The sequence below is a fragment of the Macrosteles quadrilineatus genome, unplaced genomic scaffold (genome assembly GCF_028750875.1).
Source record: "Macrosteles quadrilineatus isolate MER2022 unplaced genomic scaffold, UCM_ALF_1.0 Scaffold_2__2_contigs__length_208266976, whole genome shotgun sequence".
Classification (NCBI taxonomy): domain Eukaryota; kingdom Metazoa; phylum Arthropoda; class Insecta; order Hemiptera; family Cicadellidae; genus Macrosteles; species Macrosteles quadrilineatus.
This window is the reverse complement of record NW_026542595.1, coordinates 9,082,736-9,109,215: the sequence shown is the minus strand read 5'-3', so window position 1 is coordinate 9,109,215 and position 26,480 is coordinate 9,082,736. Positions and strand designations below refer to the sequence as shown.

The 26,480-nt window shown below is 35.9% G+C and overlaps 1 protein-coding gene across 5 annotated transcripts in view; it reads right to left on the bottom strand.

Annotated features, from left to right (window-relative positions):
• The window catches only part of LOC128988015 (DNA topoisomerase 2-binding protein 1-like), a 172,123-nt gene that overhangs the window by 56,709 nt on the left and 88,934 nt on the right, over positions 1 to 26,480 (bottom strand). For all 5 annotated transcript variants that reach the window (XM_054409186.1, XM_054409183.1, XM_054409182.1 and 2 more), the window contains 2 exons: positions 9,051 to 9,167; positions 4,593 to 4,676 (listed from right to left, as the gene is read on the bottom strand). In XM_054409186.1, coding sequence (XP_054265161.1) covers positions 4,593 to 4,676; positions 9,051 to 9,167 — 201 coding nt within the window. The remainder of the gene's footprint in view (positions 1 to 4,592; positions 4,677 to 9,050; positions 9,168 to 26,480) is intronic.

Below are 26,480 nucleotides of genomic sequence, written 5' to 3'. Positions count from 1 at the left end.
ACATACCAATAATATCATTTCAAAATTGTCAAGAGTATGTTGTTTGATAAGAAAACTTAAAAATTGTGTTTCTAAACCAACACTTCTAATTGTTTACCACAGTTTATTTCAATCACACTTGCTGTATGGCAATGTTTGGTTATGTTGTTTTGCAACTCAATCCATGGGTATATCACCAGACAATCAAAAGATTTATATATTCCTCAAGCCAGGCTATCAAAATTTATCAAAAGTTATAAATATTTGCAAATAAAACTATTTAATAAACTTCCAATATATTTTAGAAATCAGGAAAGTATTCATTTGTATAGGTCAAATTATCAGATTGGCTTACAAGTCGTGCGTTTTATTCAGTTGATGAGTTTTTGCAGAATGAAGATTTTTCAACGCTTAAATGTGAGGCCAAGCAGTCTTGATGATTTTTTGTTCTTGTTATGGTCTTTTCCCTGTTAATTTTAAAGTTTTTATTATTACTGATGCTTTATCCTTTTAAGATTCTTTTAACTTTATTTTAACATTTTCTGTAGAATATTTAATATTTTATATAACATATGTAACAAAACATATTGACCTTGTCTATTGTAATGTTTATATTACCAAACGACAATAAAGATTTAATATTATTATTATTATTAAGTCACTAGTCGTGGGAGTCGTAGGAGTCGCCAGCCGTACGGCTCTAGACGCGCGGCTAGAGTCGTAACAGTCGCAGGATAGGAAATGGACCTTTACACCCGCGTTGCTGTTTTGACAACAGGTTTATGAATGCGTTCACTATTTTTCATTTTCCAGAATTAACCATCAATTATTATTATTTGCAAGTTACAAATAGGAAACTACATGACATTATAGTATTCAATGACCCATGTATTATCAAAAATTAATAATTCATTACTTATTTTGATAATAAAAAGCATTCATTACAGCACGCATCACTTATATATATATATACTAGCTGACCCGGCGAACTTCGTATCGCCTAAGTTATAGGTTTCCCCTAAGACAGACCGATGGAAAGAAAGTACCGTTACGTTTAATTTTCAAGATGATCTTGTTCGCATCGCTCAATCACGTCCTGGTTGAAGTTCGTTCGCTACACTCACTCACCTTTGGGTTGGAGCTCGTTCGCTACGCTCACTCACCTTTAGGTTGGAGCTCGTTCGCTGCGCTCACTTGCCTTCAGGTTAGCTCGTTCGCTACGCTAACTCGCCTCCAGGTAGAAGTTCGTTCGCTACGCTCACTCACCTTTGGGTTGGAGCTCGTTCGCTACGCTCACTCACCTTTAGGTTGGAACTCGTTCGCTGCGCTCACTTGCCTTCAGGTTAGCTCGTTCGCTACGCTAACTCGCCTCCAGGTTGAAGTTCGTTCGCTACGCTCACTCACCTTTTGGTTGCAAATTAGCTGTTGTCATAAATGTAAAAGAAATAATAGTGCTGCACCCTGTTGGTAATCCTTGTAACTTTAATGCTATTGAACATCATAGAACAGAACCATCTTATAAAAAGATAGGGCATTTACTAAAAATTGTTTTTACTGTTGCATATGTATGAATGTGTTCTCTTATTATGAATAATCCACTATATTTACACTGTTCTGTATTTACACATATGTACACACACATATTAACATTTTTTATATACACTAGCCTGATATGGAAGGTGAGGAATGGGGTTTATCTTAGATTAAGGTTAGGTGGGTTTCTAGAATGGGTGAACCATTGGTAGCTTAGTTCCCATCTTCTCAGTTCTGAGGGGTTGCAGTTTGGAGGCAGTTGTTTTATTATTTTTGAAGAGTAGCAGCTATTAAAATCACACATTCATACATATGCAACAGTAAAAACAAATTTAGTCTCTTCATCTGTGTTGGCAACCCTGATAAGGTGTAATAGATTCAAATTGCAACTGCCATTGCCATTTCTCCAATCTCCAGTGGTTGAAAAAGTGGTCAGTGACCACGAAAATTTCTACTTTTAATTTTGTGATGTTTTATGTGTCTCTATGGACTTATTTAAAGGTAAGCCTGCTTTCCTGTCAATTTCCTTAATAATAGAACAGAACCAACTTGTTTAATTGAAACAGCTGTTAAGATTCATTAATTCCATTTCTCATAAGGTTAACATGGGAAACTCCAGAGCCACTGGGGCGGAGCCCTTTTAAGAATTTCGAAACGGGAAATAGTTTACGTCCGATTCGCATACCTACAGAATTTACACACCAAATTTCATAACGATCGGTGAAGTCGTTCCGGAGGAGTTTGCAGACAAACACTGTGACACGAGAATTTTATATATTAGAAGATATATAATAATCAAAGTAACTGTTACTTTATACAAAATAAAATAGGTACAAAATTGTGTGGCCAGTCAAACTTTATAAACAAACATTTTATTCTATAAAATACAGATGGTAAATAGAGGTTGGTTTAAAGGAAATAAAATACAAAACAGATTAATTAATTATTTTGATAAACGATAGAAAGGTTATGGGATTGATTGAACTAAAATAACCGCAGGGAATCTTAAGTAGAAAAGTCGTCAACCACAATCTGTTTAATCAGTACATCGTTAGAGATAGAGAGGGGGGGAGAGAGAGAGATAGCAGATAGGGGCGTTTGATAGGGAATCTGAAAAAGTAAACAAACAAGGAACAACGACGCGACAATACTCGAATACTCGTTTATAGCCTTATTGTCTCGCCCACTACATCTGCACACGTGACCACTTTTTGTTTCTTCCTTATCTTTCATCCGTCCCAAAATGGAATTCCTGAAATAGTTTGTTGGTATAATCTCCCCTCACACACAAGGCGCAGTGCTCAGTGCGCACTGTAGGTTGCCATGGCAACCGTGTGTCGTCATAGCGACTTAGCCAATCACGCACTCGCACTGCGTTGTAGATTACAATACGAATAGCTGTGTTAGAAAGACAACGCGATAGGTGGTAGTATGTCTCTTTCGTATCCCCTCAAAATTACGATCGATAATCAGATAATCATTGCGCAACGTAGAATTGTGATAACTTTGTTTTCAATAACGACATATGGACACAGTTAGTCTTTGACATTGCCTAGCCATATGAATTATTTTATTTAAAAAACCCGCCCTTGAAAAAAGAAAAACGTATCTGTATTTGGATCCGAAGATCCGAATCCGAGGATCCGGATCCGATTTTTTCAAGATCCGGATTCGGATCCAGTACCGACATTTTCTTGGATCCGCCCATCACTAATATATAGGCCTAGGCCATCATGAATTTTGTGATAATTGTTTTGAAGCTGCCATGCATCTGATGACTATGTTTAAGACGTTATAGGATTGGTCATGGCCTGTAGATTAGCCATTAAACCAAAAATCTTTTAAATTCCACTGGGGCCCTGTCCCAGTGCCCTTCAAAATTCTAATGTTATTCTTATGGCAAAAATGTTTGTTTACATTTGATCAGATGAATAATTTACAAATTTACACTAATATTTGAAACAGCTGGTTATACTCAAAATGAAATTAATGGAGATAGTTGCTTTGAGGATTTATTACATTTGTTGAAAAGATAAAAACGTAGGTTGCTCTGTTTTTGTGGTTTAAAAATTAGTGTTTCACAGCAAAACACGTGTTTAAAGGTTCAATGAATATACAAGTCAACTTACAGTACAGCAGTTACACAATTTGTTGTGATTTTTAAGGCCGTTATTTTACTGAAACTAAATAACAGGATATTATTTAATAAGTGGACGATATCAATATCGAAGGAACAATATTTTTTTATCCAGTTTCTTTTGTTTTATGCGATGGCACCTAGGAGGATTAAACATTAAGGAGGGGACGCGCTTGAGTTTCGTTGAAGCCAGCCCGACCGCGCGCCGAACCGTTGTAGGGGGGAGAGACAGATATATATATATATATACATGTCCGTTAACACGATAACTCGAGCAAAAATGATCCGATTTTAATGAAATTCGGTATAAAGGTGTGAACCTACATTTATTCTAACGAGTTCGCGAACCAGCATGATCGGACTATGGGAACGGGGGTTTATGGGGGGTTTTATGGGGTAAAAATTGGGTTTTCCCATTTTTGACCTAAAAAACATAAAATATAGCTATTTCTTTCCAAACCATTTTGTAGAGCTGAAAAAATAAATACTTTAGTGTATTGAAGCGTTATTATGCGCCTAAAGGTTAGGGAGAAAATTCCAAAAAAACTAAAAATTCTAAAATTCCCATGTTATTCTTATGGAGAATAAGTAAACAGTTGTAGTTTGCTTGTTTATGAACATATTTTGATCAAGTTTGGAAAATGCATTTATTTCTTACTAGACTATTACCATTTTACAAAAAAAAAAAAAAAAAAAAAAAGACTTTTACCCTCCCTGGTGCAGTAAACCTAAGTAGGCCCTACTCGTTAAAGTAATTATTTAAGTAAGGAATGAATGTGATATTTTTAAGGAGAAATTTTAGTGTAAATCCAATCAGGGAAATGGAAATTCGCTTAGTCTGCAGGTCTGCAGGAACCCGTGGGCGTCCCTCCCGCATCAAAGTCTGAGACGCTAACCACTAGGCTAGCAACACACCCTAGTTTTATTTATTGATAAAACTAACCTCTATTGAATAGTTAGGGTTGACGTTCTCCTCAGAAGTCTCTAAAGCTAGGGCAAATGCTCTTCTTTTTAATTCTGAGATAGGCTGAAACAAAGGTGTTTGTTTATATTAATCATATTCATAAGCCAGTTCCAAGAATGTAATAATCCATTTAGTTTTGCATGAAGGCAAAAATTACCTTTACAATGTAGGGAAGTAGAACCACGCTAGCCTTTATATTTTTAAATGAAATAATATACTTACTTTATTTTAATTTTGTTGTTTATAGGGGTGTGCGAAGCAGTAAAAGATTTTCGATTAGAAGCAACGATACGATTCAAAAGGTTAGTTTAATTGCTTTTAGTATTCTGCCATTCTGCCTATGTCAATCAGGATCCTAGATATTTATAAATTTAAATAATTTTGTTTATGTTATTTAATTGGTTATAAATTTATAAAATGATAAAAATTAAACTTAACTGATGTTACTCGATTTAAGACACAAAATCCCATACTTATTTATAAACTTTATGTATTATTTAAAAAAAGTGCTAAATAATTAAATAAAAGGTACTAGCAAAGCTTCAAGTTTGTAAAAGGTGTTATAGACTATCCTAATTTATCATGTAATGATAACAATAACATATTTAGGGGTAAATATAAATGAATTTCAATCGATTTCATAAATAGGCTACCCTAAATACCCGGGTATTTATGGATTTTGGGTACAGTCTAACCTTGATATAACGAACCTCGATATAACGAATTCCTTGATATAACAAATTTTTTTTAATCCCCTAGAACTCTCCATAAGAGACTATGTATATTTTACCTCTACCTAACGAACAAACCATAACAACGACCTTGATTTAACAAATTTTTCGTGATTTAGGCTAATATAAGACACCTCAATATAACGAATTTATCATTGTCAGAACCTCTACATTGCGAATTTAACCTCTGCATAACGAATTGTCTACGTCTTTCCCTTGATATAACAAATCCCCCACCCCAGTATTGTTTTTAGAAAATCTGTTTCTTTATCAAATGAAATGGAAAGGTGACGTCATCGCTTGCGCTCACATTCGTCTGCTCCGTTTTACACATCTCTCTGTCTGCTGTCGCTGCGCACGCAATGTTGCAACTGAGAACTGATTTCATTCACTGAGGACTGATGACGACGTAATCTGTAGTTAAGCTGTGATTGGGTGATAAGTAAATATGGCGAATTGTACAATTTTTGGATAAAGAGAAATCTAAGAAAGAATATAAAAACAAAAGCAAAGAGAAAGAATAGCAACATCGTTATTTTAACATTCCTTAATTTACGAGTGTTTTTATTATCTTTAAGTTGGCTATGAATATGCACTTTAATAATGACTTATCTAATAATTTATTGCTTTCAATACGATTTGTTTCAACTAGCAACACCAAAAAACCACTATATCAATCCTCCTACATCCTATATCACTATATCAATGCTATAGTTAATGATTATTATTGACATTCCTCTGTTGTGATAAATCAGTACGTTACTGTACTGTAAGTAGCCTACCGGCCTATCACGGAACAGTCAGTAGCTTATAAAACTTTCTACTGATTTGTTTTGTTTTTTACATGGTTTATGACTACGCAATGCAGTGTTTGGCTAGGTTTTAGAAGTTTTAGGAGGGTTAAAACAAGCTGTGATTTTAAACTTACAGTTTTTAACCTGTACCAAGGTCAACCATTGTCATGATTGCGCAATATTCAAGATCCCTCACAGGGTGTCCACTGAAAATTTGCCATTGATTTCCATGACTTTCCATGACTATCCATGACCATTTACCGTTGATTCCCATGACTCACGAACTTAACTTGAAAATTATAATGTAACATACACACACAAAATACTGTCTAGACATGTTATTTCACAGAAATTACTGAAATATGTATTAACAGATAACAATGGAGTAATACATTTTGTAAAAATATGGTATTCAAAATATGGAAGGAAAAAAGAAAACCCAGTCTACTCCGCCCCCATAGCTGGCCAAGTTCACTCTCCACTTTATTTTTTCCTTACTGTATGCTTTTTATTATTAATTTTTTATTGAGTTTACAGTGATTCCAAAAATTAGCTTACCAAAAAAGATATAACTTAAGACAAATCAAAACATTATAACAATATATGTATTGCAATTTGAGTTGTAATAATCAAGTTGTAACATTTTAATATACTGTACACTACTGTTGCAACAATATCCTACAAATATCAAATTAAATTATAAGATAAAGTAGGTACAGATTGTATTGAACTATTACAAACTCAAAACTCTCATCAACTAATACAAACACTGTAATAAATTGTTGTGAAGTGTTGTGAATTTATGAAAAATTCTGAAGCTACAATAGACGGTGTTACAGCCGACTAGAGCATTAAGTCCCGTCAAATCCATCCATCATTGGGGATTTCCATGACTTTCCATGACTTTTTGCCTATTTCCATGACTTTCAATGACCAGAATTTTTTTCCATGACTTTCCCTGACTTTCCAGAATGTGAACACCCTGCCTCACCTTTATTATGCCGGATAATTTAGGTTCTACCATTGACTATTGGATACAGAAGGTTCTACTGTACAATGAACACTGTACTGTAAAGTATTGTAGCCTATGCTTCTTTAATTGTGTTTTAATGAGGTCAAATCCCGGCCTATATTGACCGACGCTGGTTCTGAACCTCGACTTAGCGAAATTCCTGCAAACCTAACCTCTATATAACGAACTTCATTTTAACGAAATCCTTGATATAACGAATATTCAGTTCGGTCCCTTCAGATTCGTTATACTGAGGTTGGACTGTATTTACCCCGAGTTTTAAATACCTGGGTATTTTACATCACTACTTGTAATATATAAAATATGTATTTTTAGACAATCTTTAACTTTTGTATTTACAAAAAACCTCTAATACCAATAATTTGTGAAATATTGTCAAAAAAGTGAAAATTGGCCGCCATTTTCCAAGATGGCGGCTGAAGCACAGCCGGGATTTATGGGGACTTTTGATATTTTATTTATTTAGGCTTACTAAACAAGTGTGCAAAGTTTCCACTTAGTCCGAATTTGTTAGGTCGAATGGCAGTTTTATCCCTAAAATTCCTGGACTATAAGCTGCAGTACGTATGCTACTAGTACATAACAATAATAGCCAACTTTAACTTAAGTTAAAAATCGAGGCCAACAAAGACATGAAAGATGTAAAGCTGATTTTTGCATGGTGATAGTGTATGATAGGAAGGGTGTTTTCTTAAAGTTCCCCGAATTTCCCCCCCCCTTGCTTCCCCTTAAAACCCCCCCTCCCCCCAAACACCAGATTGAAAGGGTAGTGTTTTACTAAATCACCTATCCTATATCTTTTGGTATAAACGAGCTATCAGCATAAATTGTTTTTTCTTTGAACTCCCTGTTAAATTACTATAAATTCAGAGGTTGCTTAGCTTTTTTGCAAATAACTTTTAAATGGTGAGGAAATCGACCAGAGTGGAAGTTGATATTCTGAAAGAGAATAAAATTTCCTACAAATTGGTACCATGCACTTCTTGGATATACTCAAAATAAGCAGTCAAAAGGGCTGCAGGCAAAAGGGAGGGAGTTCATAGAAAAAACAATCACTACGTTTGATGATTTTATGCTAGCCTTCATCAAAAGATATAGGTGATTTAGTAAAACACTACACTTTCAACCTGGTGTTTGGGGGAAGGGGGGGGGGTTAAGGGGAAGCAAGGGGGGGGAGAAATTCGGGGAACTTTCAGAAAACACCCTTCCTATTATATACTATCACCATGCAAAAAATCTGCTTTATATCCTTCGTGTCTAGGTTCTCACATAAAGTGATTGGGCTATAAGAGGGTAAGCACTGGGGTACGTGCACTTTAAGTGTATGAAAAGGGCAAGTAAAGCACTCACCACCTTTATACACTCCATTTGCGTGCATTTGCTGTACTTAACCCCTAAATAAAAAAAAGCTCAGCTGTTATTTTACTTAGGACTATAGGAGAGCATCACTTACACCCTTCATCCATGCATCTAACTCAATTTTTATTAAATTGTTACTTGCCCCTTCATTCACCCAACTCTTCAATTGTTTCAGCAATAGGGATTGCACTATTTGTTTTATAATTATAAGGACCATAACACATTTTAATCAAAACCAGGTTTTTCCTAAAATCTGATTTTCCTTTTTTATGGGAAAATAACATGAATTACAATAACTTATGAATAACTTTGAAAACCACTTTTTTGAGTTCAGGGTGGCCCAAAACAGGTATATCCACTCAAAACTCAACTTCGAAAATTTTGACGAAAACAATAGGCCCTACCTACTTTCTCCATATACTATGGTATAGGCGGAGAAAGTAAAAATGCATATTGATATCTATAATTGATTTTTCAGGTATCACTATAGACACATCACAAAGTAATATTTATCACTTACTGTGCTTTGTCTTCGTGGGTTCCTGGGTGAGGACGAAGGTGATGGTGGTTTACTAGGGAACTCATCAATGTACCTTTTCCATCGCTTTTTTGATTCAGTTGTCGGAGTTGCTACAAACTAAAAAAGAAATTGCAGTAAATAATTTATTACTAACAAACCACAAAAACATTTTTTTTACCAATATTAGATTAATAGGTCAATTATGTGTTTACAAATTAGTATTGAGGTGTATTAGATAATTATGATGGATGAGGAGTTTAAAAGATTCCAAGAGATCTGTAATTCAAAAAGTTGCTTGAATTGCTCATTTAAAACTTTAAAAGTATTTATTATAAATTATAACATAACTGATGATGCTCCTACGGTTTTTAATTAGGGTGTGACATAGTGTAACAGGCCAAATGGGTATGGGGGATTAAGTTCAGACGGTATTGAGACTATTTTAAGAAGACTTCAGTTTACCTGGTGTTTTCAGAGGGAAATGTCACATTAATAGATGTAATGCGACGTCTAATGACACATTGAACGACTAGAATAGAGGTTGAAAAGTTATTCTTTATTGATAAACTTCTAGACAATGACTGGAGAGCCCCAGTGGCGGCTAGCCCATAAGGACTCTCGGACGCCGCTCTTCCAGCAATTCATAAATAAATTAAATTTTAATATTCTCCTCTTCAGTTAGCTTAGTAAGGACCAAGATGTATGGAGTAAAAGAGGTGGGCCAGACAGAGCGGACTGCACGTTATGTTGTCACTGTAGTCCCGGCACCATACTTATTCAGACACGATCTAAGCTGATATGGAGGTTTTCACGTTATGATACAAATATCTTTGTCTACTAAATAATTTTTTTTATGATTTTGAATTAAAATTAATTGTGGCCAGTTTGACAATAATAAATAGCCAATTAGGCCTGTATGTTGCATAGAAATTATGAAATGCGGGCGTCTACCAATACAGTCAGAATAATAATAAACACTTCAGAATCATTTTAGAAAAATATATATAACCCTGCCCTTTTTACTGGTTAGTTAATAAAATATATGTTTTAGCACTAGGTAAAAAAGTTGCCTGTTAGAAATTACTTCAACTGCTTTTTGATGTTGGTTATAAATAAAAAGCAATCCTTATTCATTTTTCTTTTCTTCCTTTTCTACTGTATTGTCAATGAGGCAGAATGTTCTACAAAATGGAAATTTAGAAAAGTTGTGCAAGCTGCGTTGTAAAAATAAAACACCGTAATGCAGGTTAAATGAAACTTGAGATTTTGGAAAAGGAATTTGAAAAACAATGAAAATTAAATATTTTAAACTCCCTGATATGAAAAAACCGCCTCTGTGAAGAAAGTAAAAACATTAAGCCATAAAGTTGGTTGTTTACCTCTAGACCATCTTGAGCTATTTGCTCAAAGAAGAATAGTAGGGGAGTCTAATGAGATTGAAGTTTTTAAGCACACAACAACAAATGAATGGCAAAGAAAAAATAACAAATAAATAAGATACGTCAGTAGTAAATTGGAAAAATTTTTAAGAATTCTAATACTGTAATGTATTTTATGACTTTACATACATACAATGGCTATACATTTACAATGGCGAGTGATACATTACCTTGTAAACAAAGCGTTTTTATTTCAAATGTTTTTTTCTATTCATAAAAATATTAAGTTCCATCCCTAATTACACTAATCTAATAAATGTGCATTACCAAAATGCCTTTATTTGGTAAATGCATGGCAAAAAATGTTTGTTTATTCCAATAATTTGAAGAGTTCTAAGTCTAAAGGGTATCTAATTAACTTACTAATATGTTAATGAACAACTGTACTTAAGTAGGCTATCCTAAAAATGTATACATCATAAAATTATATGCTATCTCCCGAATCAGAGTACATCTATTCAACGTTATAACAACGATTGCAGAAATGGACATCTATATCTACAGGGTGTCCCGGAACTCTCTACCAATATTTTAGGGCATTGCTCCTGGGTAAGAAACATACCTAAATATCATATTTAAATTGTCCGGAAGTCCTTAGTTACTCACACAGCCACCATTTTGTTTTTTCCAGTTATTAATTTTTTTCTAAAGAATGGTTAAACATACGAAATGAAAACTTTGCACAAACATTAATGACAACTAGACAAAGCTACAAAAAAATTATGAAGATTTTTCAAATTCATAAAACAAAATGGCGACCATTTAAAATGTTGTTTCTTAAATAGCTCAAAAACCGTTGATTTTATAAAAATTTTAAATGGCCGCCATTTTGTTTTATGAATTTGAGAAATCGTCATAATTTTTTTGTAGCTTTGTCTAGTTGTCATTAATGTTTGTGCAAAGTTTCCATTTCGTATGTTTAACCATTCTTTAGAAAAAAATTAATAACTGAAAAAAACAAAATGGTGGCTGTGTGAGTAACTAAGGACTTCCGGACAATTTAAATATGATATTTAGGTATGTTTCTTACCCAGGAGCAATGCCCTAAAATATTGGTAGAGAGTTCCGGGACACCCTGTATAAAAGAGAAACTATGTATGTATACGTCTGTATATACGTTATAGACTCCGAAACCGCTCGACAGATTGTAATGAAACTTTCAGGCATTCTATTCAAGGATCTTTCAAGGATGGTTTGTGTAAAGTTTGGTGCAGATCCGTCAAAAGGGCTCCGCCCCAGAGGGTTTTAAGTGGGCCAATGTCAGACTTTTTGAACTACAATGTTTACAAATAAATCTATATTTATAAAAGAGGAAGTTTGTATATATGTATATATATTAATAAGCAAAATAATAAAAACCAGAGTACCCTGAAATTCATTTTTATTTAAACTGATACGTATTTCGGCACTAAGGCCATGATCACAGTATGAGCTATATGTATATATATATATATATGTGTTTGACCGTTATGGACTACAAAACCGCTCGACAGATTGTAATGAATCTTTCAGGCATTTATTTAAGGATGGTTTGTGTGAAGTTTGGTGCAGATCCGTCAAAAGGGCTCCGCCCCAGTGGCTCTGGAGTTTCCCATGTTAACCTTATTGAGTACTCATATTTAAATAGAATTAAAGAATCTTAACACCTGTTTCAACTAAAAAATTTGATTCTGTGATGATCAATAGCATTAAAAGGTTACAATATCTACCAAAAGGGTGCAGCGGTGCAGCACTATTAATTGTCAAAATTTATGACAACAGTTAGTTTCTAATCCCAACCAAGCAGCTGTGATACAAAATTAGAACTGTCAAAGTAAGATTGTGTTTTATGTTTATGTTTTTAATTTAATAAATAATTTTTTGATAGTGTGTAAATAAGGAGTTTTAATTTTTAAGTGTGTAATTCATTAACGTATTGACTTTCTTTTTTCCAAAATGTTTATAAAAATAAAAAAAATCTATTGTACCCTATTTGTATGGTTTACTACCCAAAAAATAATGTCTGGCATACGAAAGTAGCCAGTTAATATTTTAAGTTAATACTTTTAGTGGATTACTAAAAGTTTATCTACATACAGCAGATCTATGGAATAATAATTATTCTCTTTAGCGTTAACTTCCCGTTGCGAAGCACGGGTATGGTGGCTAGTATATTTTAAAAGCAGATGTTTACTTTAACCAACTGTTTTGTAGGTTTGAATAATCACACCATTCTGTATTAGTCATGATATCAAATAGTGCCACAATGTTTCTACAGAGTGCAGCACAGAAAAATATTTTACTTTTGAATAAGTCCAAATATATTAAACCCCAATTGCAGCACACCTGTGCATTAACATTTAAATTCTCCAATGTTAAATATGTAAACATAAAAACCTTTATCAAAGCATTATAAACAATAAAAGGGATGGCAATGCCTTAATATTTTTATCTTTTGTTCTATACCCACACAATCTAACATAAATTATTAAGCGAAAAATAATCGTGCGTGCTATCTCGGGTATTCAAATGCCTCTCAATTGGTTATTAACCCACCACATTACTGCCAGTAAAAGAAGGAACTCCAATAATAGTAATGCGAAACTTAAATATTTTTTAAATATTATCTGTGCAACGTTACCAGACTGACGATTTAAAAAATGACACCAAAATTGATTGAAGCAAAAACTATCAGTGACAAGTTTAAAGGAGAAATAGTATTAATCCCAAGAATACTGATGATTTCATCCGAATTACCCTCTGAATTTAAGCAACTACAATTTCCTTTGTGTCTTGCTTTCGCAATCACCATTATCCATTCATCCATCATCAATGCACGAGGGCAATCCCTGACTGTCGTCAGCTTAAATTTAGAAAATGCATGCTTTTCACACGGACAGCTGTATGTTGCGTGCTCACGTGATGGTAGGTACGCCTGAAAGCTTGTATATTTATACACCTAATGTAAAAAAAAAAAACATTGTTTATCCACTAGCAATTAAGTAAAATATTCTATTTTTATTTTTGGTATACACTTTTATTATTTGTCGTAAAGAACAAATTACTATTTAAAATAATAGTTGATAAGCGCAGCAACGCGCGCCGCGTAACTGCTAGTTAATTTAATAAACAAATGATCTAATATTAATGGAGAAATATAATAAAGAATGATATATTAATAAATTAGGAACCAAGAAATACTCATTTTAACAATTGCGTAGTACAAACTGGCATAAACAACGCAACATAACATCTAAAAGTGTTGTGTGATGGCTGTAAGTAGCGGCTCGAGGACTGCAGTTACGTCACCGCCTTGGCCCGATGGGCGAGGGGGGAGAGGGGCGCGCTCTGTCTGGCCCACCTATTTTACTCCCCATATATCTTGGGCGAGGACTGCGGCCCCCAAAATCCCAATACATATAGTCTTATGGCAGAATAACCATATTCTGTGTGTCAAGATACCGTTTTGATAGGTAGAACTGTTGTTGGCGCACCTGTTTGTCATAACTCAAATCATCTCATTTCTAAAACTAGAAAACAACTGAGCTAACCTCAAACTGTTATTTTGATGTTGTGAATAATGAATAGTCATGTAAGAGTACCGTTTGTGCGTGTATAAGTAAAATACTAACTGTATACTTTTAGTTAATTGATTTCACATCCAGTTTAGTCCATTAGGCCCTGCATTTCTGGTTAATTAATATTATTGAAGTATAATAGGTTTTTAGGTTACCGGTATACGTTTAAATGCAATTTGTCATAAGCTGTATTAGTTATTTGGCTTTCTATTCCTTATAACCTTGGATATTTTATAGATTATTATCATTATTGTATTTTGTTAGTGTTATTTTCAGGACATAGCCATTTGCAGTCATTTTTATTAAGTTTAATACAATAACGGCCTTGGAAACAAATTTTTTGTTTGTTTATATATATAAAAATATGCAGAGCCCTCCCACCACCTATGAACATCAGCCGCTACTGGTGAACCTTAACCTAACTTTCATAACATAGCTGAAGGTTCCCCTAGAATAAATGAAGATTTAGACAGAGAAAAGAAGGTGCTTTGGAAAAGAATGTCAGCAAAAATAGAACAACTAAGCAGCATGGTTAGATCATTCTCAAGAACGAGAACAGGCATTAGGAACTGTTGTGAAGACCTGAATAGCTTTATCTTGACAATCAATCAACTTGACAATGCTCAAGATGTAAATTGGCGAACAAGAAATGTAGAGGGACAGGGAAAATTTCCTAAACACGCAAAGAAAAAAGATGCCTCAATTCAAACTGGTGACTCACAGTCTATCAGTTGTCAAGTGACAGAGGATAAAAGCGAGGAAAGGATTTGTTCTCACATGGATGGCAAGTGTAACCCAGAAGAAGTTCAGCTAAATGCAGGGGAACACAGTAACCAACCGTAGTTCAAGCAGCTATCTAGGAAAAATGGTAGAAAAGAAAAAGAGCAGAACAAATCAATCAGTACAGAGTCAAAACAAGAAGAAGGCAAAGTATTACATCAAACTGATGTACATGCCCAAAAAAGAAGGTTATAGAAAGAAGTCAGCCAATTGGGGAAAATAGGGACATACCCAGAAGAGCCCTATCAAAGGACCCACTCAGCAAACCTCGTTCCAATGCCAAGACAAAGGAAGGAAAATCTTTTTCGGAAGTGCTCAGTATTATGAAAGAAAATATTTCACCAGAGGAGAGCGGCAGGAAGGTCAAATCAATTAGGAAAACAAAGAATGGAGAAGTCCTGGTAGAACTGAAACATCAAAGCCAGAATCAAGACAAATTTAGCAAAGCTCTAGAAGAAGCTATTTTAAGAGAAAACGCTTCAGTTCACACCCTGAGAAGGAGAGTATCCCTTGAGATAAGGGACATGGATGACATGACCACAGAGGAGGAAGTGAGACAGGCTGTTCACAACACTCTGAGCGGCAGGGAGGGCAATCATTCCACACAACTAAAGATCTCCATAGTTGGCCCAAACAAACGAGGGTTTAAGATGGCCTTTGTAGAACTGACAGAAGATGTAAGATAGCTTTTGACAATAGGGAAAATAAAGATCAGCTGGGTTTTAATTAGAGATGGGCGAATCCAAGAAAATGTCAGTACCGGATCCGGATCTTGAAAAATTTGGATCCAGATCTTTGGATCCGGATACACACTGTCATAAGGGCGGGTTAAAAAAACGTAATCAACAGAATGCCAATTTAAATTATACTGTTTAAAATTAAATTAGTAATGTTTAAGGTTAATATATCTAATATATATAGTAGAGTAATCTCCAGTTGAGCCCACAATCCCTCATTTTTTGGAAACACTAAAAACTTTTCAAAATCATAAAATTAAACTATGTGCTAAGTTTGCACGACCACCAAAAGGGTATCTGTGTATACTTTACTATATAGTTCGATCTTGAGTATGCTATATCGTGGTTTGTGCATGCAGCATCCAATTTATTTATACCTGGATCACCTCTTGTTAATCTCTTCCTTAAATTCGTTCCAGGTCCACAGTACTGATAACCGGGTATGTGAAGTTCTACCGGTAAAATATTCTGTGTCTGTGTACAAGAAGACTATACTGTGTTCAAACATATTAGATGTCTTGCCTTTTTATTCACCCTGTATGTACACAGATAATCTTGATGTACACAGACACAGGGTATTTTACCTGTAGAATTTAACATCTCCGTCTATCAGTACTGTGGAACAAATTTAAGGAAGAGATAAGCAAGGGCATAAATAAATTGGATGCTGCACGCAAAAACCACGATATAGCATACTCGAGATCGAAGGTAGGGATGTGTCGAATCCAGATCTCGAATCTCAAATCCACCGAATCTTAAGAAAAGATTCGGATTCGTGATTAAATTTTTTATTTTTTTATAGAATTATGAGGCGTATACTGTGACATTGACTAACCATTGAGGTTATCGACGTCGGCAATATACAGTACTGTGACATTGACTAACCATAGAGGTTATTGACGTCGTTGTATACAGTACTGTGACAATGCCTGACCATTAAGGTTATTGACGCCGTAATATACAGTACTGTGACATTGACTAACCATAGAGGTGGTTGACGTCGGCAATATACAGTACTGTGACATTGCCTAACCATAGAGGTTATTGACGTCGTAATATACAGAATTGTGACATTGACTAACCAAACACCCATACACCACTCACGGATTACATCTAAACACTCTTGGTACAACTGAAACAGCCCGAATATTTCTGAAAGCCATTACTAGGTGGAAAACCCAAGATATGGAATACCAGTACAAATCATTTCAGCCCCCTATCAGAATAATTGAAACAAATATGAAAAATGAAATCAATAATTGTAAAAATCAAGAAAAAACTGCGTTCGCTCATTGCATATCGGGTGATTTTGGAGCTGATAGGCAAATGACCGCGGGAGTAGCAGTGACTTTTAAGCAGCAGTTTGGGAAACCCCTTCCATCTGACCAAGTTACAAACCACCTTGCATACCAACAAGTCCCAGATGGAGCCGGAGTCTATGCACTTATCACCAAGAATAAATACAATAGACAATAGACAATTAATCTTTATTTACACATTCATTAAGAATAGTAGTAGCGTCAATGTACAATTTTTTCTAAATGTGTGGTTGAGGTGTTGTTTAGTCAAAGACCTGTTGATGGTATTCTTCTAAGGAATAGAAAGGTCGATTAATGAGCCATTGATGCAAAGCTGGTTTGAGGTCATCTTCTGACTTGCTTCTTAGATCTGGAGGTAGCCTGTTGTAGATTTTCATTCCTGCGTAAGAAGGTTTCTTTTCAAACTGTGCCGTGCGATACGTCTTTGAAATTGGTCTGTAGTTGCTTGCTTCTAATGTGCTACCTTTTTTAAATTTTGGGTATACTTTAGTTATTTTAAGTAGTGAAGGAAAGATGCCTTGTTTTAGGGACTTATTTATCAAATCAGCCAATGGTAGTGCTAGTTCATTGCAGCAATGCTTAAGTATTTTTGACGAGATTTCATCAATTCCAGACGAGTTTTTTGCTTTAAGTTTGTTTATAATCATTTTAACTTCCTTCTCTGCTTCCTTCTGTGCTTTGAAAGGAGGAAAACGGTGGACCTGTTTGAGTTACGTCAGGAGTTTGAGCTGTGTTCTTTAGGTGTTTTTGTTTCTCAACTGTTTTTTCTCCTACTTGTGTAAAAAATGTATTCAAATGCTCTGCAACATGGGTCACATTATGAGTTGGCCATCTACTTGAAGGGTTATTTCATTTAGGGATGTTTCCTTTTTGGACCACACTGTGTTTATTGTTTCCCAGATAGCTTTAGATTTATTTTCAGCTTTCATCAACTGGTCAGAGTTAACCTTTTTCCGCATCGTTTTCAAGTACAGGTCATAGTTCTTTTTATTTTCAATAGAAACCCTTCTGTCATCTGAATTCAAGAGAAATCATAAATGATAGTTTAGAAAGATGATTTGATTTAATTTTGTTTTGTTTATTCTTCTTAAGCTTAAAATTTGTTTTGAATATAATGATTGTTTTAGCGATAAGTAAAGCATAATTCATATTTATATTTATTTGACGCTATTCATTGTATAAAAAATTGTACTGTGGATGAATAAAGAGAATTTGAATTGAATTGAATTGAATTGAACAGAGGTTATTGTCGTGGTGGTGGTTATAAGTGTTAAATGGGTCCTATTCCATTCTTGCTTTTTTTAATCACCATAAGCCCGTTTGTAATTATTTTTGGGACTAGAGATTCGAAGATTCAAGATTCAATTTTTTAGGATTCGGATTCGGATTCGAGATTTGAAATTCCTGGATTCGACCATCACTAATTGAAGGATAGTAAAATTAGATCAGTGGCTGACGGCTTATTAGCTTGGGAAAGGGCAAAGCTTCAGACTCTAGTATTGGTGAGAGAGCTGCCACCTGGGCAGTTACTAACATAATGGAAACTAAAGGAAACTTGATTGGGGAAAAGGGAAGACTTCAAAAATTAAAAAAACAAATAAGAAAGAAAAAAACTGTTGGGAAAAAGAACAAAATTCCTAAATGTGCCTGCAAGAGGAAAAATAAAAGTGGTAAGTGGCTCTATTTAAGACCTTATACGGGAACTGGTAGTAAAAGTAAAAAAAAAAAAAATGTACTCATAGAAAATAATTGAAAGACTTCCAGAAAAAACATTAAGTAGTTTAGTTTGGATATTATAAAACTTGCTGCTGATTTAAATTTGCCTTATTTTAGAGGAGTCTTCTTGTACACAGTCACTGATAGTCTTGTACATGGATACAGACAGCTTTGTATTAGTAAAAAAATCAGGAAAAATCGGATCCATCAAAACCGGATCCAGCCCCAGATCCGGAATTTTTTGGATCCGATCGGGTGCCGGTTCTACCTCGGATCCGGTAGTCCGATACCCGGATCCGACCATCACTAGTTTTAATGCAGGATAAGATTAAGGCCAATGGTGAAATATGATGCTTTTGTTGCTTAGGTTACGTACACATCGCAAGAGGCTACCAAAGCAATGAAAGAAAAAAACATATGCTTTAGATGTGGCACAGAAGGACACTTTGGCAAAAGCTGCCCCAACAACCCAAGATGTGTCATTTGTCATGACCCTAAGTTGGGGTAGGACCAGCTAGGCCCACATTATTGGATCTGGTAAATATGCACCCTTCAGAAAAGCCCTTAAAGAGACAATGAAAGCTCTCAAACCATGAAAAGGACAACAAAGAAGGAAAATACCCCCGCCACAGCAAACCTGCAGACTAAGCGAATTTCAACTTGTCTGATTACATTTTTACTATAATATTTCCATAAGTAAGACATATTTACTCACAATTTAAATAACATTAGATTTAACAAGTGCTTAGGTTTGCTGCTACGGGGAAGGTAAAAAGTTTTTTTGACCATACGTCAATAGTATAAGATGAAATAAATAAATTTGCCAAATTTTATCAAAATATATCCATAAACAAGTAAACTACAATTTTACTGAAGAGGATAGCCCTAGTACCCATAACCTTCAAACTAGGGATGGACGAGATTGGATTTTTAGTACAAGACGAGACGAGACGAGATTTTTTATTTCTCATAAAATTTCGAGACGAGATCGAGACGGGATTTCCCTTCTCATACACAACGGGAAATGCACGTTCGAAATTTTTACCTGATTTTGTAACATTGTTAGATGACTGTTTAAATACAAAAATAATGATAATAGGCAAGAATATTTACAATCTTTTATTAAAAAACATCAGCATAACATTTTTTATTAATCACGCCTAACTTATTAAAAATGCCTACGATTAGGAAACATAGTGATATCAGTTAGGATAGAGTTCAACTTATCCTAAAATAAAATAAATCATAAAATAAAAGCAATATTAATTTTTATAAAATAGTTACTTGTTTTGACTTTTTATAGTAATAAAACATTCCTCACACTGCTTACACTTAACAAAACTTCTCAAATGTTATTAAAGTAATATTATTAAAATAATTAAAGTAATATTTACATTTAAATAATTAATTAAATAAGAACGCCTTCGCAAAGGAAACGCAACTACAACACGCTCCTGTATTGCGGGTATTGCATTGACTTTCTGCAGGCGTTTTTAATATTTTTTTTTTTTAATTCTCGTCTCGATAAAAATCTCGGCCAAAAAGAAATCTCGTCTCGTTTAACGAGATTTAAAATTTCCCAAAAAATTTCCCGAAATTTCGAGACTTGACCATTCCTACTTCAAACTTAAGTCAGATGAAGTGCTTATCCAAGTGATTATTTTAAAATACCTTACTGCATATTGATGTTTTTAACTTATGATACAATATGTAGTAACATCACACTAATAAAACATTCACTAGTTTTCTGTTTTATAAATAAATTTATCTTTACAAATTCTGTTTCTTAATTGAATTGAAATTATTCTTAAAGATACCTTATTAAGGTAGTCCTACCCAGGTTGATTATCATGTTAGTGAGGAGGAAGTAAAGGCAAGAAAAAATAAAACACACAATAACAAACGTGATGTGTAAATTTAATGCTGTAGCCAACAAGTAGTCCAGGCCCAAGTTTTTATTAGGCCTAAGGTAACAGGTACTAATAATTATTAGTAACCATATAGCTTAGACAATTTGGTATACTTAAACTACCTATTTAGGCCTAGGCAGGGTTTAGGCTAGGATTAAATTTGTTTCAGCAAAATGCTGCAAACTCTCAGACAACTAAGTTAACTGTAGAAAACCCTAACCATACCTTGTGATAGCTATGTTGACTTACTTAAGAGTTATGATAAACCAATCCCAGTAGATGGTTTCACCTTGCAAACTGTGAATTCTGATGTAATAGCCAGCATTCTAGCACACCTTAGCAACTCAAAAAGTGAGGATGTTTTTGGTCTGTCCAATTATTTATTAAAATCAGTTGGTAACATCATCACCCAACCCATGACATACTTAGTAAACTTAGTTCTTACCCAAGGTATTTTTCCTGAATGTTTGAAGTTTGCTAATATCACCCCAATCTTTAAGCGAGGGGATCCAAATGAGGCTGATTGTTATAGGCCTATAGCGATTGTTCCTTTATTTGGTAAGGTAATAGAATCTTGTATAACTGCACAAATGTATCAATATTTCAACAACAACAGCTTGCTCTATAACCATCAATATGGTTTTCGTCCAAAATGTAATACAGTTCAAGCGATGGAAGTTATTGTCAACTTTATCACTAAAGGTTTTGAAAACAAGAATATCATTGCCTCAAATTTGATTGATCTTTCAAAGGCTTTTGACTGCCTATCTTTTGATATTTTGTGCAAAAAATTAGATTTCTATGGTGTTAGAGATAAGGAACTAAATCTTGTGAAATCTTACTTGTCTGGACGTAAACAAAAGGTCAAAGTAAATAATGTTAGCTCTAACTTCATTGATGTTAAGGCTGGTGTACCCCAAGGCTCCGTGCTCGGACCTTTCTTGTACCTGATTTTTGTTAACGATATGTATTGTAATGTCCCTATTTCGTCAGTACTTTACGCTGATGACACAACCTTGATATGCTCAGATAGTTGTTTCGAACATGCCAATCAACTACTCTCAAATGCCTTAATCTCTTCCAAAAACTGGTTTGCATCCAATAATTTAGTAATAAATGAGCAAAAAACAGATTTAATTTATTTCTCTCTTAGAGAAATTCCGACAACCTGTAATGCAAGAAGTGATGTCAAACTTCTGGGTTTCACTTTAGACAACCACCTCACTTGGAAACCTCATGTCCGTAATCTGTGTAAAAAACTATCAAGAATTGTGTACCTAATAAGAAAGCTTAAGCAATCAGTAAGCTCTGATACACTGCTAGTTGTCTAATATGGACTCTTTCATGCTACTTTCAGCTATGGTATTCGACTGTGGGGTCATTCATGCCATGCAAAAAAGGTTTTCCGATGGCAAAAGAAGGCGGTAAGACTACTTGACAACTTAAGAGATCGTCAATCATGTAAAACTAGCTTTCAGAAGTTAAAAATCTTGACCATGCCATCTGTGTATATTTTAAACACCTTAGTATATGTCAAACAAAATATCAACTCTTTTGCTCCTCAAAATGCTCATCATGATCACCTCACTAGATTTAGACATAACCTTGTTACTCCATATGTAAGGCTTGCAAAAACCCGGCATTGTCATGTTTACCATCAACTCGCTCTTTATAATAAACTCCCAATAGCTATTAGAAATTTGCCACTCAATAGATTTAAGAAAACTGTAACTCTATTTCTAAAGGACCAATCCTACTACTCTGTTGCAGACTACATGGACGATCGATCGCCTCACATCATGAACTGTTTATCTGATGTAAACACTTTATCTAAATCTTTGTCTGCTCCTATCTTGTTTTTAAGCTATGTGTCTCAACTCTATGTATTTTACCATATATAATTCTTGACTTGTCCTATTGCATTATCTGTATGCTTAAAGGAATAAATATATATTGTCTATTGTCTATTGAAAAAATATTATTCAATATGCATTTAAAACAAAAAATTCCAGTAGGCTAATATTATATTACATATGTTTGAACATTACATCTTCAATTTCATTTGTAGAAAATTTGCTATAGACCTAGACTGCAAAACAGTGTAGCATTTTTAGTTGTGAATAGTTAGATTCTAAAAATGCTACCGCAGCTTAAAAACCCTGGGCCTAGGCCTACTTAACTCACAACTACTCGACTCAAATTGAAAAATCACTACTAGCCCACCCCCATTATCATGATTGCGCAAGAGGCTACTAATTGTATTTTGATGATGTAATATGCAAATTATCACATTATAGTCCATTTATACAGTATTAGGCGTTGTTTATGAGTTAGAAATGACTGTTTTATGTAATGTTGGTTTAACCGGGGTTTTCAGTTATTTGTGGTCTGTTCAAAATAAAGTGTTACTATGTTTTTATGCCAATAAACAAGTTCCTCTGATAATCCGACCTTTTTGTTGTTCCAACCATGTTCCCGGTCCCGTAGGTGACGGATTAGCGGTGGTTCTACTGTATACGTCAATATCAATTACCTATATGGATACTGATAGCAGGGTGTCTAGTTTATTTCCATTATAAAATTCAAGACTAATTCAAGACTTTTCAAGACTAATTCCGGATTTTTCAAGACTAGTTTTTTCCACAATTAGTGGGTGTTGATACCAAAATGTATCGATTCTCGATTCTTGATACCGATACCAATTTTTATAGCTTAACCAAATTTTCTAAATAATACTACACCAACTCATCGTCTTTGTCATAAAGTAGTATTATGACAATGTGGTGTTTTCAAGTAAAGAAATAATGCAGCAATAAAAAATTATAACTAGCAAATTTGGTTTTTTTAATCATGAAATCTTCCGTGTACTGTACGTTTAGACATCATCATTGACTGCAGCCGTTACAGAAACGTGATCGTCGTCGTCCGCGATCACGGCAAAATCATGAACATTTCCCGCAGCCGTGTATACATCAATGTCGTCTCCCGCGGTCACGGAAACTTCATCGCCATCTCCCGCGGTCACGGAAACTTCATCGTCATCTCCCGCGGTCACGGAAACTTCATCGTCATCTCCCGCGGTCACGGAAACTTCATCGTCATCTCCCGCATTCACGGAAACGTAATCGTCGTTGTCCGCGATCGCGACAAAATCATGAATATTTCCCGCGGCCGAGCAGATATCATCGTCGACTCCCGCGGTCACGGAAACGTCATCTTCCGCGGTCACGGAAACGTCATCATCATCTCCCGCGGTCACGGAAACGTTATCGTCGACGTCCGCAATCACGGCAAAATGATGAACATTTCCCGCGGCCGTGTAGACATCGGCGTCTCCCGCGGTCACAGAAACGTCATCGTCGTCGTCCGGGATCGCGGTAAATTCATGATTATTTCCCGCGGCTGTTTAGACATCACCATCATCTCCCGCGGTCACGAAAACGTCATCGTCATCTCCCGCGGTCACGGAAACCTCACCATCATCTCCCGCGGTCACGAAAACGTCATCGTCATCTCCCGTGGTCACGGAAACGTCATCGTCATCTCCCGCGGTCATGGAAACGTCATCGTCATCTCCCGCGGTCACGGAAACGTCATCGTCATCTCCCGCGGTCACGGAAAGGTCATCGTCATCTCCCGCGGTCACGGAAACGTTATCGTCAACGTCCGCAATCACTGCAAAATGATGAACATTTCCCGCGGCCGTGTTGACATCATCGTCGTCTCCCGCGGTCACGGAAACGTCATCATCCGGGATCGCGGCTAAATCATGAACATTTCCCGCGGCCGTGTTGACATTATCGTCGTCTCCCGCGGTCACGGAAACGTCATCGTCGTCGTCCAGGATCGCGGTAAATTCATGATTATTTCCCGCGGCTGTTTAGACATCACCATCATCTCCCGCGGTCACGGAAACATCATCGTCATCTCCCGCGGTCACGGAAACGTTATCGTCAACGTCCGCAATCACTGCAAAATGATGAACATTTCCCGCGGCCGTGTTGACATCATCGTCGTCTTCCGCGGTCACGGAAACGTCATCATCCGGGATCGCGGCTAAATCATGAACATTTCCCACGGCTGTTTAGACATCACCGTCATCTCCCGCGGTCACGGAAACGTTATCGTCAAGGTCCGCGATCACGGCAAAATCATGAACATTTACCGTGGCCGTGTAGACATCATCGTCTCCCGCGGTCACGGAAACTTCAACGTCATCTCCCGCGGTCACGGAAACGTCATCGTCGTCATCGGCGATCGCGACAAAATCATGAACATTTCCCGCGGCCGAGCAGATATTATCGTCGTCTCCTGCTGTCACGGAAACGTCATCGTCGTCTCTCGTGGTCACGGAATCGTAATCGTCGTCTTCCGCGGTCTCGGTAACGTTATCGTCGTCTCCCGCGGTCTTGGTAACGTTATCGTCGTCCCCAGCGGTCACGGAAAGGTTATCGTCGTCGTCCTCTATCGCGGCAAAATCATGAACATTTCCCGCGGCCGTGTAGACATCATCGTCGTCTCCCGCGGTCACAGAAACTTCATCGTCATTTCCCGCGATCACGGAAAGGTCATCGTCGTTTCCCGTGGTTTCGGAAACGCATCATCGTTGTCCATTATCGCGGCAAAATCGTAAACATTTCTCGACAATCATCATTGGGTTTTGCGGTTACGTAAACGGAAGACGACGATCGCGGCAAAATCATAAAAATTCCCGACTTTTAAATCAAATTTAAGACTAAATCCCGACTTTTCAAGACCATTTTGAAATTCAATACTAATTCCCGACTTTCCCGATTTTCCCGACTACTAGACACCCTGTGATAGTCAATGTCACTAACGTATATGGATATGGATAGTCAATGTCACAGTACTATATGTCTCAATATACCGGGTGTTTCAAAAATCAGTTTACCAGTAAGTGTATTTGTTTGGAAGAAATATTAAATCAATTTTATTTATATAGTAATTTTATTGAAACTTAATTTGCACTACACATAGGCAGTAAACATAAAATAGCTGTTTAAAATGCTTTCCACTAACTTCAATGCAATTTTCACAGTGCTTTTCTTACCTTATAATAATCTTTTTGCATGGATTTTTATTGTTGTTTAAGGCTTCAAATTCTCTTGCAATGAATGCTCACAATTCCTTTATTTTTAATGGTGCCCCAAATAGAAAAGTCTATGGTGAAAGATCGCAGGACCTTGGAGGCCAGTCGATTTGCATGAGAATTTGAAGCCTTAAACAACAATAAAAATCTATGCAAAAATATTGTTACAAGTGTAAAAAAACTAGGGGTGTGCGAATACTCGAATCTTCGAGCTTTTTGGTCGAGCTTTTCATTATTCGGCTCGGCTCGAGACATTTTGAAAAAGCTCGAAGTTCGAGCCGAGCTTTTAATACTAAGTCAAAACACTTAATTTGGGTCATAATTGAAAACAATGTTATCACAATTCTACGTTGTTCATGCATTCGAGGTTTATGATAAGCACGAACCTCAGCTCAGTCAAGACGCAATGATTGATCGTAATTTTGAGGAGATAGGAAAGAGACAAACGACCACCTATCGCGTTGTCTTTCTAACAGCTATTCGTATCGTAATATACAACGCAGTGCGAGTGCGTGATTGGCTTGTCGCTATGACGACACACGGTTGCCGTGGCAACCTACAGTGCGCACTGAGCACTGCGCCTTGTGTGGGAGGGGAGATTATACCAACAAACAATTTCAGGAATTCTATTTTGGGACGGATGAAGGATAAGGAAGAAACAAAAAGTGGTCACGTGTGCAAATGTAGTGGGCGACACAATAAGGCTGTAAACGAGTATCGTCGTGTCGTTGTTCCTTGTTTGTTTACTCTTTCAGATTCCTTATCAAACGCCCCTATCTGCTATCTCTCTTTCTCTCTCTCTCTCTCTCTCTCTCTAACAATGTACTGATTAAACAGATTGTGGTTGAACACTTTTCTACTT